This window comes from Cydia strobilella, chromosome 7 (assembly GCF_947568885.1).
Source record: "Cydia strobilella chromosome 7, ilCydStro3.1, whole genome shotgun sequence".
NCBI classification, from domain to species: Eukaryota; Metazoa; Arthropoda; class Insecta; order Lepidoptera; family Tortricidae; genus Cydia; species Cydia strobilella.
Genome location: NC_086047.1, coordinates 8,135,147 through 8,148,390, shown reverse-complemented (window position 1 = coordinate 8,148,390; position 13,244 = coordinate 8,135,147). Strand labels below are relative to the sequence as shown.

At 36.6% G+C, this 13,244-nt stretch overlaps 3 protein-coding genes across 3 annotated transcripts; 2 read left to right on the top strand and 1 right to left on the bottom strand.

Annotated features, from left to right (window-relative positions):
• Positions 1 to 1,222: 1,222 nt before the first annotated feature.
• Positions 1,223 to 2,142, bottom strand: LOC134743139 (cuticle protein 19-like). Its single transcript, XM_063676481.1, has 3 exons — positions 1,994 to 2,142; positions 1,418 to 1,743; positions 1,223 to 1,303 (listed from the first exon to the last, which is right to left on the bottom strand). Exons 1-3 carry the CDS (start codon positions 2,003 to 2,005, stop codon positions 1,240 to 1,242), a joined length of 402 nt encoding a protein of 133 aa, XP_063532551.1. The 5' UTR covers positions 2,006 to 2,142; the 3' UTR covers positions 1,223 to 1,239.
• A 989-nt stretch (positions 2,143 to 3,131) lies between these two features.
• On the top strand, positions 3,132 to 4,416 carry LOC134743141 (cuticle protein 19-like). The gene is made up of 3 exons (XM_063676483.1): positions 3,132 to 3,206; positions 3,414 to 3,730; positions 4,294 to 4,416. The coding sequence occupies exons 1-3, from the start codon at positions 3,195 to 3,197 to the stop codon at positions 4,355 to 4,357; spliced, it is 393 nt and encodes a 130-aa protein (XP_063532553.1). The 5' UTR covers positions 3,132 to 3,194; the 3' UTR covers positions 4,358 to 4,416.
• Positions 4,417 to 10,501: 6,085 nt separating this feature from the next.
• On the top strand, positions 10,502 to 12,303 carry LOC134742814 (histidine-rich glycoprotein-like). Its single transcript, XM_063676001.1, has 3 exons — positions 10,502 to 10,508; positions 10,772 to 11,270; positions 12,145 to 12,303. The coding sequence occupies exons 1-3, from the start codon at positions 10,502 to 10,504 to the stop codon at positions 12,206 to 12,208; spliced, it is 570 nt and encodes a 189-aa protein (XP_063532071.1). The 3' UTR covers positions 12,209 to 12,303.
• Positions 12,304 to 13,244: the final 941 nt, after the last annotated feature.

Here is a 13,244-nt window from a genome sequence, read left to right as displayed (position 1 = left end):
CAAACAAATCTACGAAGTTAAAAATTGTGTTCCTAGCATTTCCCTCTATACCTTCTTATTGCTTGGCCTATACTTGTATATGGCTATTAGGAAGAAAGAATCATGACTACAAGATTAAGATTTTTTATGTATCATCATCATCTTCCTCGCGTTGTCCCGGCATTTTGCCACGGCTCATGGCGGCCTGGGGTCCGCTTGGCAACTAATCCCAAGAATTGGCGTAGGCACTAGTTTTTACGGAGGCGACTGCCATCTGACCTTCCAACCCAGAGGGTAAACTAGGCCTTATTGGGATTAGTTCGGTTTAATCACGATGCTTTCCTTCAACGAAAAGCGACTGGTAAATATCAAATGATATTTCGTACATAAGTTCTGAAAAACTCATTGGTACGAGATTGCATTGCATTGATTGGATTGCAAGTCGCACGCTCTTACCACTAGGCCACCAGCGCCCAAGATTTTTTATGTATGGCACCATAAAATTTAATAGCATATTATCAAAGGGCGGAATTACTCATGGCAAAAATCAAACGTTAATAGAGTTGGAACGTTGAATTTTACCGACTTTTCAGCTATCGATAAATTCAGTCACCTTAAAAAAAATATTTTTTTTCCATGGAATGTTGCAACAAACGAGAAATATAATCAAATCTAGATAAAAACTATTATCGTTCTTTACCTTTATAAACTCAGGTGAATGTGTTTTACTCGTTATGTGAGTTTCAACGCAATATTTTTTTAAGTGCTTTAAGTGAACCTTACATTTAGATCAGTATATTGTTGAGTTGTTTTCGTTGTAAGTAAGACAAATTTCTTTATCCATTTGTTAATTGTTTTTCTTTTTGGATTGACCATTTTTTAAAAACGTGAATTTGTTGCTTAAAGACTAGTGGCAGAAATGACAGTTAACTGCCATGCAATTTACTTTTAATCTAATCAAAGAGGTCAAATGGTCAACTAGCTAATTAAAGAGGTTAATGTTAAAGTCAGATGACTAAACTTATCGATAGCTGAAAAAGTCGATAAAATTCAACGTTCCAACTCTATTAGCGTTTGATTTTTGCCATGAGCAATTCCGCCCTCTACATATTATATATACTTAGGTACCATAGAGACCATAGGAATAAAAACACATATTTTAAAGTATTTCACATAATAGTTATTTAATAAATACTCCTTTAAAAACAAATTAAGTTATACAATAGTCAACAACATAGTTATATAAGTATAATCGCAGAATCAGTGGTGACGACTAGGAACAATGTGCTTGGCGTGTCCTTCACGGGTTACAACAGCGTTGAATCTGAAGGAGAAATACACATGTTATTATTTTTCACAAAATTAATGATATAAAATCATCACAAACATTGCATCACTTTTTTCCTTTTCATTTATATTATAGATAGATATTGCCTACCCAGTTTTCTTGTCGGCGGTGTAATGCACAATTCTGACAGTGCCGTCGGCCTCGTGCAGGCTGTAGTAGCCCTTCACGACGTCGCCATCGCGGGATTCGTGCTGGGACTTCTTGTCGCCGGTGTGGGGGTCCTCCACCTTGTACTCAAACTCGTATTTAGGGTACGCGTAGTAGTCGTGGTGGCCTTCGGGCGCCTTGCCGGGCACGTCGTGGCGCTGGATGTGCTGTGAGGAAACAGCGTGGTAGTGGTGGGAGTCATGTCCATGTCCGTGACTCTCCTGTGGCCGAGCGGCTACTACAGCCAGGATACAGGCAGCAAATATGATCTGAAAACAAAAAATAAGGATTTTTTTTTCAGGACCACTGCATTTTATAACAAAAAAAAAAGTTTTTAATTATTTCTATTGCATATTTTTGTGATTGGGTTAATTTAGTGGTTTTAAAATTAAATATTTGTATTCAATATAGGGTAAAACCAAATTAAACACTTTTTTTTACTTAATATTAATGTGTTTGCATTAAATATATATACTTAATGTACTTAATATTTATATAAGTTATTAAATAGGTGTAAACCTTTGAGTTCATAGTGTTTAATTAGTAGGTATTGTTCCTAGTGCACGAACAGTTCTCAACTGATGTTGTTATTTTTTCTGCAATGTTTTATAGCACTACTTAATCAAAACTTACGCAAGATACAAAAAATCCAGCAAACCAGTATATTTAATTTGTCCAACTGACAAGTGTGAGCGGCCTTGTGTTTTGGTTACATTTCTTTCAACGTCGATTTACTTTCTACATGGGAGAACTTGCACCACCTATACTTTAAAATTTGTTGTCAAAATATCTTAGCAATTTAGTATACTGTAATAGGTATGTTTATAATGATTTAGAAATCGGCAAGTATTGACTTGGAGGATCATTTAAATAAAACATAGATTATCATTTCAATATTGCCCACTGAGCATTACAAAGCACAACCGTGTTGGTAAAAGCCGTTGGAAAAATAGTCTTAATTTTGAGAAAATATTGTAAAAATTTCATTGAGTGGTCCGATGACTGTTACCACTGTTATGCGTAGTGGAGCAGAATAGAGGATCGGATTAGCAAGTCAAATATTACATTATCGAATACTAAACTTGGTCAGCAATCGCCTACTTCTCTGCTTTGACCATAATGTACTTTTACTGCGTGTGGGCAGGCACGTGTCACAACTTGTAAAAAACGATACAAAGAATATCCGTTTTCATTACACATGAGTTCGGTTGTCACACTGAATCCTCATACGATTGTGGTGCCAAGCCAGTGTGAACAGTCTTAGTTCCGCTGGCCATCGCTGCATTATGAGTTAAGAAAACAAGTGAAATAGGGTGTCTTTAGATAAGAGAATGAGGATATTCAACATTGAACTTTTTTTTTCTTTTTTGTTGAAATAGATAGTAAAGCTTTTTGTGATGTATGATCAAACCATGTAAGTAATATTTCAACTACTGATATTGCCACAATCAATATGTAACTATTTTTTAATTAGCTTGCATTACAAATATGAAATATGCAATGTCATACCAGAAGTCAAAAGCAAAATAGAAAGAATGTGTCGACATTCAAAAGTACTGTGCGCATACAATTTCGCCAGCACGTGGTCGCGGTCAACAGCTTTGAAACAACGAGCCCGTCGAGCCCCCAAAAGTTGTACATATATAAAGTGACTGCAGTATTGATATCTTATCAGTCACAATTATAGTACCTGTTGATTAACAACTGCTAATTTATCATCATGCATTTCAGGGTACGTATATTTAAAACCTAATTTACTAATATTAGATAATATTTAATTAGGCATGTAGTGGGTTACTTAAAAATAAACACAGTATTAATTAAAAAAACTGTTAATCCCTTTTTATTGACAAATTTCATCAAATGGAAGAACAAACATCCAAACATACAATATTTCACTGTTCCAGTGATATTAATGAGGGTGTTTCGGTTCTTGTAGGCTTTCGTAGTAGCTGCTACCCTAGCTGTGGCTGTTGCCCGGCCCCAACTGGGACATGGTCATGAGGCCCACCACCACGCCGTCTCGTCACAGCACATCCAGCGCCACGACGTGCCCGGCAAGGCGCCTGAAGGCCACCACGACTACTACGCGCACCCTAAATACGAGTTCGAGTACAAGGTGGAGGACCCGCACACCGGCGACAAGAAGTCCCACCACGAATCCCGCGATGGCGACGTCGTGAAGGGCTACTACAGCCTGCATGAAGCTGACGGCACTGTCAGGATCGTGCACTATACTGCTGATAAACATAGCGGGTAAGCAGTATTTCAAATTTCAATATCAAGCATTATTTTTTTTGAAGTTACTAAATACTCATAATGCAGTAATATTTTCCATGTTTCTAATACTTAATGGTTATTCACTGGTAAGGTCTAGGTTAAGTATTATCTAGTACTTTAAAGCTTATAGTTTTGAAACGGGTAGGTCCTTTTGATATAAGACTTTCCTTGAAATATGCATTTTAGAAATACCTATCCAACGAGATATCTTATGATGTTAAAGTAAAAAAATGTCATCCCTACTTTTCGTGTAGGGAAGAATATACCTAGGGCTATATTAATATTGTCTTCGGTTACCGCGATAGTTACTCATGAAATAAAACTATGAAAACGGATTATGTTTTCATAGTTTTATTTCATGAGTATCGCGTATATTGAATTTATAATACATCCCGACGTTTCGAACTCTTTACAGCGTTCGTGGTCAACGGGTGACGGGGTTCAATATACGCGATATAATCCGTTTTCATAGTTTTAGGGCTATATTCTTTATATGCCTTGGACAAAGGAACTTCAATTTATTTATGTTTTGCTCGCAGATTCAACGCCGTTGTCACCCATGAAGGTCATGCCAAGCACACTGTTCCAGCTCATCATCATTGATTTTGTGATATTTAGAGATACACAAATTGTTGACTTGTTTTAACTCCATGGTACATGGCTACATACCTATATTATTAGTGTAAATATGGAATAAACTAGATTGTTTAAGAGACTCATCATTTTTATTTGGTTCCCTTTTATTGTAGGCAGATAATGATAAAAATATTTTATTATATAATATAATATATATTATATTAAAATTTACACTTATTTTATATGAGTTACAGTTCGGACGAACCACCATTTCTGCCTACAATTTTTTTTTTAGATTTGTTTAGTTTTATTAATTAGTTAAGTAATATTTAAGTTTTTTAAGTTGTGACTAAGACATAGGGTATAATATAGCTTAGATATTTTCCCAAGAACATTCAATTTGAACTTGTAGTTTAAGAATTATTGCACGTCAAAGTTCCTTCGTTTTGTCACTGACACTCTCACTTACTCACGATCATGAGTACAATCTGGGGCTCTTCAAGGCAAGAGTTAATAGGTATCTCATAGGTAAGCGTGCTCCACCGTAGACCGCATCATCACTTACCTTCAGGTGGGATCCTGGTCAAAACGCCTGCCTATTCATCACTAAAAAAACAGAAGTTGCGTTTAGCTTATCAAGCCATAAAAAACTTAAAAATATTGCAATTTCAGTCACGACGTTTTAAAGATTTAAGAACTGCATAAGTAAGTTTGTAGTTCTATATAAATATAATATGCTTTTAAAAAGTTACTTTTGCAGTAGACTTATATTGACCGGGATATAGACCGTGATTACCTTTTGTAAGTAAGTGAGTAAATAAGTAATTTATTTACGAGCTCCCGATATTTCGACCCAGTTACTTTTGTAGTTACTACAAGTAGTGGGTGAAGTAAAGGTCTAGGATGTACGATGTGAGTATGAAGATGTGTATAATTATAACATGTGTATAGTATGAGTAGCAGAGGGCGGAATTGCTCATGGCAAAAATCAAACGTTAATAGAGTTGGAACGTTGAATTTTATGGACTTTTTCAGCTATCGATAAGTTCAGTCACCTTAAAAAATTCCGGAAATGTGGATTATAATTTTTTTTCATGGAATGTTGCAACAAACGAGAAATATTATCAAATCTAGATAAAAACTATTATCGTTCTTTACCTCTTTAAACTCAGGTGAATGTGTTTTGCTCGTTATGTGAGTTTCAACGCAATATTTTTTTAGTTGCTTTAAGTGAACCTTACATTTAAAGCAGTATATTGTTGAGTTGTTTTCGTTGTAAGTAAGAAAAGGATACTTCTTTATCAATTTGTTAATTGTTTTTCTTTTTGGATTAACCATTTTTTACAAACGTGAATTAGTTGCAAAAAAACTAGTGGCAGAAATGACAATTAACTGCCATGCAATTTACTTTTAATCTAATCAAAGAGGTCAAATGGTCAACTAGCTAATTAAAGAGGTTAATGTAAAAGGTGACTGGACTTATCGATAGCTGAAAAAGTCGATAAAATTCAACGTTCAACTCTATTAACGTTTGATTTTTGCCATTAGCAATTCCGCCCTCTGATGAGTAGCCATACCGGCTATGAGTATGGTCAGGCCTCCTTCACTCGCTCAAGGCCACGCGCTATATGCCTACCGCTCGGCGTATCGTCGACGATACAACCGACATCGACAGAGGGCCGCCGAACGCCCGCCTGAGCGCTCGCACCGCACGTTTCCCGCGCCTACGCTTCGAAATGCCGAAACCACGTAATTATTGTGCAGTAGATGGGTGTAAAAGTCAAAAAACAAAGGAAAATTTGTCGTATTTACCGAGTAGTATTATCTATGAATTTTGTCACCATTTATTTCTTTGAACATAAGTAGGTAAATCTTAAATTAAGGAGTTTTTTGAGTCAGGTAATATAATTGTTGTTTTTATTAGTCAATCAAATATTTAAAAAAAATATGGTTGATTCGCAACATTCGTTTTATTACAATAATAACATAAGTAACAGTACAACCCTAGCGCATTCTTACGATGACGCGTTGGCACGTGACTCGCACGGCGAGCATGGCAGTCTCGACTCTTTGTGCGCGTACTTATGGTACATTTCTTCTCGTCCTGAACAGCAGGTATTATTATTAAGATTTTGTAGGCTATTATAGCGTAGGTATTTTCGCTTTTGTATGGGAATGATGTATCTGTTACGTAGTAACTATTTTTTAATTTGTGGTATGGTAAGGATATGAATTTGGTATAGGTACCTATGAGTGCGGGTATGGTGTGGTGTGCGATGGGTACTGGGGGATGTGTATTGTATGAGTACGTATAAGTATAGTTTGGTATGGCCATGGTTTGGTTTGGGATGGGTATGAGTATGAGCTTTGAGAAAAGTGGTAGCTGACCTGACGTACAACAAGTAGTACGCGAAAAAAAGGACTACCTACAAAAAGAGTAGTAAATAATTAAAATACTTATATTATCGATTATTTTGGATTCAGGTATTAAGGTTAACCATAATTACTGGTAGTTTACACAATATAATGGTGTTTTTGGGTACAACTTTTTTGTACCTATGAGAGAAATTCCGTAGATAAAGATATACCATTAAGCATACCAAGATATATTTATAGTATATTGCTTACGAGGGGATGAAATGCGTCCTTTTCCGATGAGCCACATTCTGCTTTTCAATTCGAAGACGTGCGTATTAAAAAAAACTTAGCATGGGGCTTAAATTAATTATCGCAATGAAAATTATACTACAAATTCGTAGGTATTTCACCGAATTTTTAGTGCTAATCGTAAAACTTAAGTATATAACAATATTTGGATACCTAGTTTTAACCCGTTTCATATTATGTATTTTTACGAAACCCTGTTTCAGAATTCAGAATATATGTTTGTGTTTTTTTTTGCTTAGTTATAGTTTTCTGGCTAAGTACTTTATAAAGGAGTATGCTTTACATATGTATATTTCACATTTGACTCAATCGCCTTGAAATAAAGAAATATTGACTTAGAGTTCTATAAACAAAACTGATTGCTCATATTGTTTTATCAGGAGACTAAAATTGCCAACGCAAATCTTTAAAATTTTGACATAAATTGCAAGTGACACTGCAGGCGTCGACATAATAAATATCTTTAGTTATAATTTATGAGATTAACCTTCGCAAAATACTTAAATCATATGGAAATGAACCCTATTTGTTTTTCTGATCATCGTGGTAATTTAGTTAAGTTTTGCAAACAAGTTACCAATACAATTCAATGTTATCAAGACAGATAACCTCCACACCCAACCTCAAAGAGTAAAAACGGGACCCTATTACTAAGACTCCGCTGTCTGTCTGTCCGCCTGTCCGTCCATCCGTCTGTCTGTCTGTCACCAGGCTGTATCTCATGAACCGTGATAGCTAGACAGTTGAAATTTTCACATATGATGTATTTCTGTTGCCGCTATAACAACAAATATTAAAAAGTACGGAACCCTCGGTGCGCGAGTCCGACTCGCACTTGGCTGGTTTTATAATTTTAGTTTTATACGTAGGGATATAATCTGACACCGCTACTGCTATTTATGACTTCTAAATGTGAAATGCGATTTGCCTGGCCTCTGTCATATTTATGTTTTATGTACAAAGGGACAATTAAAAGCATAATTAAAGGATTTTAAGCATCTTATTTAATAGCGCCGTCTTATGAGGGCTCAATAATGCGGTCAGTCAAGTCGAATTGTATGTTTTGAAATTAAGTATAAACAGCAGAAGTATAATATGGCAGATTTAATTCGCATATAACTAAAAAAATAAAAAATAAACTTCTTCAACATTCACGATTCTCGAAGCATTGTATGCAGTATGTGGGTTGTCAGCCTCCTTTATTTGTGAGGCTAAAGCCTAGCTAATCTAAAGATTATTTCCTCAAATTTACGAATATGTATAAAATAAAAATTGAAAATCGCCAGTGAATTAACTAAATATTTATTAAACTGAAAGTTTAAAAGTTTGATGTATTCGAATACTGTCCATAAATAAGATATACGATTTGTCACTATGTAGGTATATAAACAATACTATGTATTTCAACTACTTAGAACTTAAGGTGTTGTGCTACTTCTGGGTGTTCATTTAAAAGGACCAAGAAAAATATGCGTTACATCGATTTTCTTGAGTCAATGGATATGTCTTGTACACTACTTAAACTACCACGAAAATAAATTGATACTTACTAATCTACGTATATTTTTCAGACCTAAATATGGTATATGTATGGCATAGGGTTCAATTAAAGTGACCAACATGGTGCCTACGTTGGAACAAGGAAAAGGGATATTGTTTTTATGATATATTTAGCCAACTTTATCACGGTCAAGGGCTATGTCATAAAAAAATTACGTAGGAAGAGAAATGAAAGCATTTACATCAAAACAAATTCATAAAAGACAAGGTTGTTTACTTACTCTCACTTTATCCGCTAAATGAATGAAATTGAAATATTCAGGTTTTTTTTGAAGTCTTGTCCTTACGAAACTTTTGTAAAAGTATTCCTATAAAATACTGTAGTTGACATATTCAAGTTATCAGTTGTATTTTTACTTCGACAGCGATCATCACAAATATACGACTATGTACACAAAGGTAGAAAACAATTCTTTATTAAACACTATTAGCTATTACTTACTACTAACTGTAAGGGCTGGAAGAAGTGCCCCAGGTTACCTAAAATCACAGGCTAACCTGGGGCCCTATTCGAGATGCACAACTGTCAGTTTCGGCTTCAACATCAGTTCAACAGTGGAATGAATCATTTGTTCATCAACTGTGGAAAGTATCATTTGGTACAACCAAAACTCATTCATTGAAAAAATTATGCAACAAAAATCAACTTTGTTTTCTTACTACTATACGGTTTAAAATGGCTCTGAACTCGGCGTGGTTCGGTTTGGTTTCGTTGTCACCTAACTGTGGATTGCTAATGTCAAATTTACCTATTCGACAACACACGATTTCTTCCATTCAACTGAAGTTCAACACGAAACGTCACTTAACGCATGTCGAATACCGCTCCTGAGCTGTTACCGATGTTACATTTTACTATACTTCGTTTTTTTTTGCATTTGAAAAGAGGTAAACAATGTTGACGTGTCTGTTTATTGAAAAAGACGTATAGCATATATGTTCATTTACATTCTTTTTTGTTTCATAAGTAATAGTTACTATTAAAAAAAACGTTTTTCAATAAAAAGACACGTCAAGATTGTTTGCCATTTTTCTAAAACTAAAAAACGAAGTATGATGGTCTAACTTCCAGCCGCCGACTGGCATATAGCTTTTAGTCCCGATAAGTTAGACTCTCTCTCTCTCTCCTTAGCATTATTATTACCATCTGATTGTGGGGTCTGCTTTTCTTGTCTTTTCTCTCCACTTTGCACGATCGGACGTGTCGTCACTGAAACGTCGCAGGCTCTCATGTCTTTTGCTATGGTATCTATCTGCCCATCTCATCTTCGGTCTTCCTCTTCCTCTGAACCCAGCAATGTTCAGATCCATAGCAACATTCCCGATGTAATCAGGAGGTCTTCTTTTCACGTGTCCAAACTATCTCGGTCGACTCTCTTGTAGCTTATCGGCGATATCACGTACTCCGAGGCTACCGCGAACGTGCTTGTTGCGTATCTTATCAAGCCTCGTTACTCCGCACATCCACCGAAGCATCTTCATTTCGGCGACTTGAACGGACCGGACATGGCTCTGCGTCATAGCCCATGTTTCACCCCCATAGGTTAGAACCGGTCTTATTATGCTCTTATATACTAGGCCCTTAAGCTTTACGGGCATCCTCCGATCACAGGTAACGCCAGTCACTTCCCGCCATTTCAGCCAGGCAGCGGCAATCCGGTGCTGCAAGTTCATCTCCAATTTTCCTGAGGTGTGCAACATGGTACCCAGATATTTGTATTCGTCACACCGAGTGACTTGCTGTCCATCGATAACGAGGGGGTCTTCAGGCTAGTTTGGTTCATTACACACCATGTATTGGGATTTCGCGATGCTCAGCATCAGGCCCCCCGTCTTCAACTGACGTTTCCAGTCACCGAGAGCTACTTTTAACTCTTCTCGGGATGTTGTGCAGATGGCTACATCGTCTGCGTAAATAAATGTCCATGGTGGTTTGGTTTGGGCATGTACAGTGAGTGCATCCATCACCAGGCAGAAGAGGTATGGACTTAGCACAGAACCTTCATGTACCCCTTCGGTAACTGCTATTGGCTTGGTTTGCCCCACTGTGGTTCGGATGACCGATTTTACGTTTCTGTACATGTCACCTATTATATCAATGTACCTCTCTGGGATATTTTTCCTCCGAAGACTCCACCAGATTGTCGGACGAGGAACACGTCACAGTCCCGATAAGTTAGACTGTTTAAAGAATTATGTGACTGAATTGAATAGTCTTTGTACATTTATCATGTTTTACTTGTTTGCAGATCATCTTTGTCGTCGTTGCCCTTACCGTAGCTGCCGCCCAATATCAGCAGCAACATACGCTAGACCATGGGCATGCATACTCATCTCAGAGCATCGTTTTACACCAAACTCATCATAATAATGGGCACGAACAATACAAGCATGAACACCACGAACCAGCGCGTGTAGTATCCTACCACCAGCCCGCCCATATTGAATCTCACCATGACCACCAGCACCACCATGCCGTCTCCTCGCAAAACATCCAACGCCACGACGTTCCCAGCAAGGCGCCCGAAGGCCACCACGACTACTACGCGCACCCTAAATACGAGTTCGAGTACAAGGTGGAGGACCCGCACACCGGCGACAAGAAGTCTCAGCACGAGTCCCGCGACGGCGACGTCGTGAAGGGCTACTACAGCCTGCACGAGGCCGACGGCACTCTTAGGACTGTGCACTATTCCGCCGATAAGCACAGCGGGTAAGCTGTTTAATAATTTGTGTTTGTTTTACGTTTTTACGCTTGTCATGTCACAAAATCATTATGTCTCTTTATCTAGATATTATTTTTATTGGAATTGAATGCATTTGCATATTATGTGCAGAATTGCTAGTAAGATTACTTCTAATAAGATAAACTATCTGGGAGACCGAGCTTGGCTCGGAAAACATATAAAAACTCATTAATGCGCGTTTTCCCAGAGATAAGACCTAGCTAGATCGATTTTTCGCCCCCGAAAACCACCATATAGCAAATTTCATCGAAATCGTTAGCCGTTTCCAAGATCCCCGAAATATATAAATATATATAATACAAGAATTGTTCGTTTAAAGGTAAAAAATCAGATTTAAGGTTTGTAATATAATTTAACAGCAATATGTATAAACAGTGTGGAAAAAATGTATGGGCCCTGGAGGGAAAGTGCCTTAAAACCTTAAGTTAGCTCATTTTACTGAAAGGAAACATTCTTTAATTTTTAAACAGACACAAAACTGCATTCAATGATGTGTACGTTTTTTTTTTCAATTTCGCTTGTCTAAATATTCGATTTCATGGATATCTTGTACGACAGACGAGTGTAAGACCTAATGTTTCTTGGAGATATGTTATCATTAACATTAACTGTATCGACCAGTAGAACAAAATAGCGAATGTTTATTTTTAGAAATTTTTAGTCGGGCGAGACAAGCGAATTTAAAATAATCTTTGAATGAAGTCTTGTTTCTTTTAAAAAATAAAAGAAAGTTTCCTTTAAGTAAAATGTGCTAATTTAAGGTTTTAAGGTACTTCCCCCCAGGGCCCATTCAGTTTTTCCACCCTGTATATGTTAATATTAATGTCACTTCTGTTTCAGGTTCAATGCTGAGGTCAAGCGCGAAGGTCACGCGCAACACGCTGCACCCAAATACCACCATTAATAATTGTTGATTGATTGTTATGATCTTGTTGATTGTATACCTCGTAATTTATTATAATAATATGTACATAAATAAAAAATCCAATTTAACAAAGCCTGCTTTTTTAAATGAAAACGAAGTTTATTAAGTTCTCCCAAAGTAAATAAATTTCATCGTTATTCCTCATTATTAAGAGGATAGTGGATGACCGCTTCTTCATACAAAAGCAATCACCATTTTTCTCTCTGGATATTGACATTATGGAAATTATTTTTATATACCTAATTTGATGTAAGTACTTTTGACTATTTTTTTTTATAAGAGTTAGGAGCGAAAAACATATTCTATACATTAAAAGTTTCTAACTCTCATAGTAATTAAAAACCAGCCAAGTGCGAGTCGGACTCGCCCACCGAGGGTTCCGTACTTTTTAGTATTTGTTGTTATAGCGGCAACAGAAATACATCATCTGTCAAAATTTCAACTGTGCCTGGTGACAGACAGACGGACAGACGGACAGAGGAGTCTTAGTAATAGGGTCCCGTTTTTACCCTTTGGGTACGGAACCCTATACCAGAAATCATCCCGTAAGGGTTTAAAAAGGGGGGTGAAAGTTTGTTAGAGAAAACAATAATTTCTTAAAAAAGGATTAGTGTAAAAATTTTATCATTTCACTTTTGGTAAAGAATATTAATGCATTTTTAGGGTTCCGTACCTAAAAAGGAAAAAACGGAACCCTTATAGGATCATTCGTGCGTCTGTCTGTCTGTCCGTCTGTCACAGCCTATTTTCTCCGAAACTACTGGACCAATTAAGTTGAAATTTGGTATAAATATGTAAGTTTGTGACCCAAAGACGGACATGTAACATAAACAAATGAATTTTAAACATGGGGGCCACTTTTGGGGGGTAAATGAGAAAATTAAAAAATAAAGTTATTTATTCAAACCATATCGTGTTATATATCAAATGAAAGAGCTCCTTGTGAAAATCTCAAATATTTTATAATTTTAGGATAAATAATTTAGAAGTTATGCAAGAAAATAGGCAAAAAATG

Bases quoted from the DNA above. Each gene is read 5' to 3' on its own strand.
- LOC134743139 (XM_063676481.1), bottom strand. The intron at 1,304-1,417 runs GTAGGCAATATC...TTTCTCCTTCAG, and splicing joins ACCGCCGACAAGAAAACTGG to ATTCAACGCTGTTGTAACCC.
- LOC134743141 (XM_063676483.1), top strand. The intron at 3,731-4,293 runs GTAAGCAGTATT...TTTTGCTCGCAG, and splicing joins ACTGCTGATAAACATAGCGG to ATTCAACGCCGTTGTCACCC.
- LOC134742814 (XM_063676001.1), top strand. The intron at 11,271-12,144 runs GTAAGCTGTTTA...CTTCTGTTTCAG, and splicing joins TCCGCCGATAAGCACAGCGG to GTTCAATGCTGAGGTCAAGC.